The following is an 8,802-nucleotide window of genomic DNA, read 5'->3' as shown; positions in this document are numbered from 1 at the left end:
GTATATTGATCCTTTTGAATTTAAAGTAATTGCAGATGATGGCTCATTTTCTGTATTACACATAAACATTAGAAGCATGCAGCAAAATTTTGATAAACTTAAAGAATTTTTAAATATTTTAAACTACACGTTCGACATCATATCTATTTCAGAGACTTGGCATGATACAGAAAGTTCTCTTGAATTAAATTCTAATTATATATTACCATTTTATAAACTAATAAGTCAACCAAGAGGAAATGGGAAAAAAGGAGGAGGATTAGGAATTTATGTCTTAGAAAACTATGCTTTCAAGATAAAAAATATACTATGCTTTTCAAATGATAATTATGAAAGTCTTTTCATTGAAATTATTAATAAAAAATACCGAAACATTTTAGTTGGATGTGTTTATCGTCCACCGAGTGGAAAAAAAAAAAATTTCGAAACTTTTATCAAAAATACGATTATGAAAATAAATAAAGAAAATAAGACATTATATATAACTGGTGACACAAATCTTGATGCTCTTTCTAACACAAAATTTCCAAAAATAAAATCTTTTTTTGATATGCTTTTTAAACTTAATGTCTTGTCAACTATTAATAAACCAACGCGAGTAACAAAAACCTCTGCAACAGCAATAGACAATATTTTTATCAATAATTATTTAGAAACGACATTTGAAACCGGTATATTTTTGACAGATATTAGCGATCATAAAAATATTCATAAAAATAAAAAACTTTAAATCTATGTCTGATTGTCATTCAAAAATTATACATTTAAAAAAACGAAATTTAAAATTGAGTAACACTAATAAATTAACAAGTAAACTAAAACAAGAAGCATGGAACAACGTATATAAATGTAAAGATACTAATGAAGCTTACAATGCCTTTTTAAGTACATTTTTGGAGTACTTTAATGAAACCTGAGATAATAACAACTAAGTCAAAAGCAATTGCTAATCCGTGGATGGATAAATCGTTATTAAAGTGCTCAAAAAAAAAAAAAAAACTTTACAATAAATTTTTGAAAAATAGAAACAATGATAATGAAAAAAATTACAAAAATTATAAATTTTTTTATCAAGATCTCATTAAAAATGCAAAAAAAAAATATTACAGTAATCAAATTAACAAATGCAAAATTGATACCAAAAAAACATGGTCCATCAATAATCTCATAATGGGAAGAGAAAAACTAAATTCACCTTCTCTTCCTAAACGAATTGTTATTGAAAATAACGATATATTTTTTCAAAAACTAATTTCAGAAGAATTCAATAAATATTTTACAAATATTGGTCCAAATCTTGTAAATAAGATTGTACCAACATCTGTATCATTTAAAACCTATCTTAAAACCACGAATAACGTTACCATGCTTGATTATGAATTAGGCTATGAAGAATTAGAGGCACCCTTTGCCTCCTTAAAAAAAAAAAAAGGCTCCAGGATTTGATGAGATATCTAGTGATATAGTTATTGCAAACAAACACATAATAGACCCCTGATTCATATACTTAAGCTCTCATTAAATTCTGGGATATTTCCGGATGTACTTAAATTGTCAAAAGTAATTCCATTATACAAATGTAATGATCATTCTGACATTACAAACTACAGGCCTATATCAATACTTTCTGTATTTTCAAAACTCTTCGAACGTGTAGTTTATAATAGAATCTATGATTACTTCATTAAAAACAATTTTTTTTACCCAAATCAGTTTGGCTTTCAAAAAAATCTCTCTACAGAGCATGCAATCATTGAAATAGTAAATCAAATAACTAATGGTTTTGAAAATAATAAATTTACTTTAGGAGTGTTTCTTGATTTATCAAAAGCATTCGATACAGTGGACCATTGCATTCTCTTAGATAAATTAAGGCATTACGGAATAATAAAACTTATTATTTGATTAAAAGCTATCTTACAAACAGAAAACAATATGTAAATAATGTCCAATCTGGAGTATTAAATGTCATATGTGGAATCCCGCAAGGATCGATTCTTGGTCCACTTCTTTTTCTAATATATATAAATGACTTTTGTAAAGCATCTTTAAAAATGAACTCGGTCATGTTTGCAGATGACACCTGTGAAACTTATTTCTCACCAACAATGATATCAAGAAATTATATGCAGACATGAATATTGAACTGTGTAAAGTAAACAACTGGTTTAAGGCAAACAAACTCTCACTTAACGCTGAGAAAACAAACTATTTCACAAAAAAACACAAGAAGAAAATCTTCCTCTCAAGTTGCCTAACCTAAATGATATACTAGTAAATAAGCAATCCAATATAAGATTCTTAGGAATCATTGTTGATGAAAAATTATCCTGGCTTCCACATATAATATATATCCAGTCAAAAATCACCAAAATAATAGGTTTGATGTATCGAGTTCGCTCCTACGTCAATAAAAATAGTCTTAAATTAATCTACTTTGGGCTAACTTATAGCTTCATCAGCTATGCAAACATTTCATGGGCAAGTACTCAAGCGGCAAAGATTAAAAAAATTTATAGTCTATAAAAACATGCCTGCAGAATCATTTACTCAAAAAATAGGCGTGAACACGCTAAGCCCTTAATGAAAGATATGAAAATGATGAATGTGTTTGAAATAAATATCTACCAGCATTTAATTTTCATGTATCGTTATAATCACAATATCTCTCCTATAAGCTTTAATAACAAGTTTAAAATAAATAAAAATGATAGCTATAATCTTAGAGCGAATATGTCCAACACATATAAACTGCCTCGGATAATAAACAAATATTCAGAGTACAGCATTCTATATCGAGGTTTAAAAGTATGGAATACTTTTCAAAAAGGATTCAAAGGTACGGTAAATTCGTTAAGTTCATTCAAGTTTTTAACAAAAAAAGAAATTTTTAAAATATAAGAAACGTTTTTGGTTAATGATACTTTGAATAATTTCTCATAAATCTGTTTTTGTTTTATTTCTACTTTTGTTGGTTGCTTATCGATTTTATTAGCGAATTACGCGTTTTATTACGATATTTTATTGAAATTTTATTACGCATATTGTAGCATATTACGATATTTTTTTGAAACCTTGTTGTAGGGGCTCTATGAAAAGATTGCGATAACGTACTGTCATCCTCATCTTCTTTGAGCCCCTATCTGTTTTACTTATTTTATTTATTGAAATTTTATATTACGAAGTTGTAAAATCTTATATTATATTAAAGCAGAGAAAGAAAAAAAAAAATATTATTATTGTCATTTTTGTGATGGACCTAAAATTGTGATAGACGTAAAATTCAACGAACCAATAAGTTTGCTACGTTGCTATGATTACACAAAAATGCCAATGTGTTTAATTTTTCATAAAAATGACATTAAAATTTTAAATGAAGACAGGCGAAAACTTTTAACAATGATTAAGTCAATCAAATGTGCTTTTGTTAAACGTACCGTCAGATCTTCAAATGAAGCGTAAACGATATTCACTTTTTATTTCTATCATGTTTTTACATGCTTATTATTTGTCTTGAAATTCCGCAGTAATAAAATGCAAAAATTAAAATTTAAACATTTATCATTTGATTTCAAAAAGTCATCTTGATCTTTATCGATCAAGCCGATTATTTTAAAAACGCGTTTGTCACTTTATTATTGAGAACATTTATTTTAAGCGGCGGTTGAGTTTGCAAGAGCAAATAGTTTAAAACTTACCGAATGCTAAAACTTGGTGACCTGAACACCTGAATGTTTAAATGAAGCAGATGGCTATTGAGATCTGTATTTAAAAATAATTATAAATAAGTTAAAAGTCCATTTTTGTGCAAACTTTTTTTAAACTTTTGTTTAATTAATATGCAGTGCATTAAATATAAAGTTTAAACGAATGCACAGCTGATAATTTATGAAAAGTTTATAAATTATTTAAATATGCAATTTTATATTGCTGTTTTTTTTTTTGTTTTTTTTTGTAGTTATAAACAACATAACATACAATTAACAACATTTACAATAACATGTTATTTAGATAAATAATGCGTAAGCTTTATTTGATTAAAATTTTGACTGAAAAGTGAAAATTTATTAAATAGAAAAAGAAAAAAAAAAAGACTGCCAACAAAAAAAACAACACTTATTTCTTTGATCGTTTTTACGATTTATTTTTAGACATCTATTCTTTAAAAATTTTAGTTTTAAATCTTTATAAACATTAGGATTAAATATTTTCAATAAACTTTGGCTATTGCTCTTAAAAGTACATAAAGTTATGTATTGCAGCGAATTCCTAAATTAAGAAAGAAAAAAAAAAAAATTATTTTCAAACTGTTTTTGTTTTGAAATAAATTTGTAATAAATAATAAATTAAACATTAGAAAGTTAGGAGAACAATCATATTATTTTTATACAATATTATTTATTGTAAACAAAAAGTTCTATATATTTTAATGAGGATTTTTCAAAAAGTTTGATTCTAAAAAACACTTTGTTTTTTTTATTCAACTATTATGTTACACCAACTATAATCAAAATCAATGTTTATTGGTTTTGTTTGTTTTACTTTTATAAGTGTTATGTATATTTTAGCTTTAATCTGTACTTTGTATGATTAGTGCAGTTGTCATAGAGACAGACATGTTGTTTTATTGTGCTAGGTGCAAATGGAATTTGAGATGCAATGTGAGCAAGAGGTGAATTTGTTACTAAAATTTTATTTGAGATTTTTTTATGAAAAGATTTAAAAAGAGACATTTTTTTAAAAGAAAAAGACAAGTGCCATTTACAGTTACTACTTATGCATGTTAATTCATCATTGGTATATTCAATATTTATAATTATTAACTACTATATATGTAATATATATACATATATATTATATATATATATATATATATATATATATATATATATATATATGTATATATATATATATATATATATATATATATATATATATATATATATATGTATATATATGTATATATATATATATTATATATTTTATATATATTTATATACATATATATATATATATATATATATATATATATATATATATATATATATATATATATATATATATATACATACATATATATATATATAATAGATACAATGTATGTATGTATGTATGTATGTATGTATGTATGTATGTATGTATGTATGTATGTATGTATGTATGTATGTATGTATATATGTATCTTCATTATCATCATCACCATCATCATCATCATCATCATCATCATCATCATCATCATCATCATCATCATCATCATCATCATCATCATCATCATCATCATCATCTCTATGACCATCATCATCATCATAATCATCATCATCATCATCATCATCATCATCATCATCATCATCATCATCATCATCATCATCATCATCATCATCATCATCATCATCATCATCATCATAATCATAATTATATCTATAAACATCATCATCATCATCATCATCATCATCATCATCATCATCATCATCATCATCATCATCATCATCATCATCATCATCTTATTTTATGATATAATGTATGTTGTGATCATTATGATCTTGATCATGATGATCATGATGATTATCATGGTTATCATTATCATCATTATTTTATGTTATGATATTTGTTTGACATATAATAGAAAAGTTTTTTTTACCAAAATATCTTTCCTTTTCATCATCCTTTTACATTTTGATGAGATCAATAATATTTTTAATTTTTATCATTATTTTAAATAACAATAAATCTTTTAGAAAGTCAATCTTTAAATACAAGCCATATCTTCATATATAAGTATAATTTGATAAAGTCAATTAGTACCAATACCAAAACCAACTTGTTGTTTAAATTTAATTTTTAATTTTTAAATTCTTTCTAGAAAGAATTTAAAAATTTAAAGTTTATAAATTTAAGTAGATACTTAAATTTATTCTTGCACTATTTGGTTGATAAATATTATTAATTTGATTAAAAGTTTTTATGTATTTAATCTTATTGTATCTAATTGTATTTACATTTTTTTTAGTCTTTGTTTAATTAACAATTTTATTGTAATACTACCAATTATAAAGATTACCATCCAAGCTTCTCCTACTTCTTCCACAATTAAATTAGAAGTTTCAGTTTTTTTTCTTTTAGTTAAGTTGTTTTTGCAGATAAGTCTCTTGGACTTACCACAGTAGTATAGGATCAAATTATTGCCTTTGACTAGGTTAAACATCTTTTAAAATCTAATATCTATATAAAACCAACTTGAGTTCTTTACAGTTTGTTGTTGTCACAAAGTAAAGTCTTCAATTTTTAAAGTTAAACTTCATTTAACATGAAATTTATAAGACTGATACTGAATTTGTCAATTAAAGACCAAGTTTACACTTTATGTAACTTTAAATTGCATGCTAAATTTTGGAATCATATTCCTGATAGTACTCGACTTTGTTCTCAGTACAACTGCTTTGTTTGTCAGAGTTTCCCAAATTTACAAACCATAAATTTTATATTCATATAAATAAAAAATAAATCCATATATAATTTGGGACAGAAGTATTTAAAACACATCAGTAACCTGAAATTCAAATTACACCATATTGGAAGTAAATTGGTTTTAAGTATTGGTTTTAATGTTTATTTTGCTAGTGTTGTTTAATATAACACAACTTTTAGTCTAATAGGTTTGTTTAATTTGTAATAAAATCTAAAATTTGCAATAAGTATATAGCCATAAATATAAATAAATAGTTTTTTATATTTAGCATCTTAATAAAATATGTTAATTATATATAAAAGTATCCCTTTTCTATTTAGATATCATGAAAGGCCATGTAGTAAAAGTTTGTGAGAAAGAATTTGTACCACAAAAATTAAAGATTTATGAAGGAGAGGTGATGATAAATTTAATAGTTTAAAAAATCATAAATTTAATAAACTAATTAAATGCAATAAAATTTGAATACAAATCATAATAAATGAGAACAAAATCAAAGTTTTTAAATCAAGTTAAAAAAAGTTTCATTGAATTAAAAACTGTCCAGTAATCAACATTATAATCAACATTGAGTCACCTAGCTAACACTGTCAAACTAAAATATTGTTCACTTGAGTATTAAACAAAGTTTTAAAAAGTGTTTTATTTATGGTTTCATTTTTTTACCTTTTTTATTGTTTTTAAAAATTTTAGACTGTAACATTTGAGTTGGAAAATTTAACATCAAATGTTGGAAAACAGCCAATATATCAGGTATAACAACATATCATGTATAACTGCATGATCTTTTTATTTTTATTGATAAAAAATATTTTTAATAATAAAAAAATCTTTTAAAACTAAAAACTATTATAACCATAATACTTATATAATCAAATTATTTTTAGTAATTTTGTTCTAGTAGTTTTTATAAAAACAGATGAGCTAATTAGAAAATACAACCTCAGACACTACAAATAAAAATTTTCCATTTCATAGTTAGTATATAATATATATTGTTAAAAGGTGCCACTGTAACTAAACAAATAGGTTAGGATTCTTATTGTTTTTGAAATCAATTTTAATAATCAATGGCGTTTGAGTTTTGTTTTAATATAATTCTTTTTAAGATCAAGCAAGCAACAGTTTTATGTCATATGTTTTTATTATTATGGTTGAGAAACAGAATCAAGACAAACGAAAAAGTCAAGACAAATTTTAGTTATGGCATATTTATTGAATAAATTTGTCGAAAAAACAAAAAGTTTCTTTAAATAATACCAACTAAAAATAAATTTAAAATAGTTACTCATCTTTTTTAAGAGTAAGTGCTATGACCCTGAAAAATGATAGAAATATTAGTCAAGTAACAGAAAATAGTTCACTAGAAAATATTATTATTAGTTTCTACTAATTCTTCTAAGAAGATTCTTAGTAGAAAATTGATTTTATCAAATTCGAAAACATTATTTTTAGGCTTGAGTATGTCTCACTGTGAATTAGTGATATTTAAATTGTTGTCAATATTAAGTCAGAAACATAATGAAACCTAGAAACTAAATGTCCATTATAAATTTTTTTTTTTCTTTAAACAAAATAACACAAAATTACTAATGGCTTGTTTTAACTTCTTTTATAGCTCATAATTAGTGCTTGCATCCTTGAATTACTAATTTTGACACCAGTTTCTATAATAGTGTATATTTTTGTGCTAAAACATTTTATCTTTTTTGCATGGTCAATGGTCTATTTACTGATTGGTAAGGCACAATTTGTTTACAAAGAACTTTTTTTTAAATGTTCTTATCTAACTTCTAAGCCATTTTGAGTTCATGACTCAAATTAAGTTGTATTAGATGAGTGGGTAAAGCAAGTGTTCTTGACAAATTAAAGGTTCTTCATAGTAACTTTTTTTCTCAAATTTTAGTGTAAAGGTTTTTATGTGTAAGCTATTTTTCCTCAGACACAATTATAATGATTTAATTCAGTTTTTCAAGCTAGAAAAACAACTAGGTAATTTAACCTCGGAACACTCGCCTTATAATTTAATAGCTTCTACTACAAGAGGTTGTAATATGAGGTTTCCTCCTCAATTAACATAAGATCTAAAATTTGGAAATATCTTATACCAAAACATTGTGGAATCTAAGACACTCAAAGACTTCAAATTAAAGTTAGGTTTGTTTTAGCACAAATTGGCTGTTAAAACCTAGATTAGCTTAAATAAATAAAAAAGAAAAGTAATCTTAGGATTCCTCTAAACACCATAGCTTCAGTAGTGTTTCTTAGCATTATTATAATCTTTCTGAAAATCTCACTTTTATAGATGATGTGTTTGTTAATAGTAATTACCTATG

General features: G+C 24.5%; 1 protein-coding gene across 2 annotated transcripts in view; it reads left to right on the top strand.

The window, feature by feature from the left end:
- Positions 1 to 4,464: 4,464 nt before the first annotated feature.
- The window catches only part of LOC100214450 (uncharacterized), a 101,820-nt gene continuing 97,482 nt past the window's right edge, over positions 4,465 to 8,802 (top strand). The window contains exons 1-4 of one of the 2 annotated variants that reach the window (XM_065818190.1): positions 4,467 to 4,672; positions 4,745 to 4,797; positions 6,787 to 6,863; positions 7,160 to 7,219. In XM_065818190.1, coding sequence (XP_065674262.1) covers positions 6,792 to 6,863; positions 7,160 to 7,219 — 132 coding nt within the window. In that variant the 5' untranslated portion in view covers positions 4,467 to 4,672; positions 4,745 to 4,797; positions 6,787 to 6,791. Of the gene's footprint in view, positions 4,673 to 4,744; positions 4,798 to 6,786; positions 6,864 to 7,159; positions 7,220 to 8,802 lie in introns of both variants that reach the window. The other variant, XM_065818189.1, reaches the window with a different exon arrangement.

Source organism: Hydra vulgaris, chromosome 14 (genome assembly GCF_038396675.1).
Source record: "Hydra vulgaris chromosome 14, alternate assembly HydraT2T_AEP".
NCBI lineage: Eukaryota > Metazoa > Cnidaria > Hydrozoa > Anthoathecata > Hydridae > Hydra > Hydra vulgaris.
This window is presented reverse-complemented; position numbering and strand designations above follow the sequence as displayed.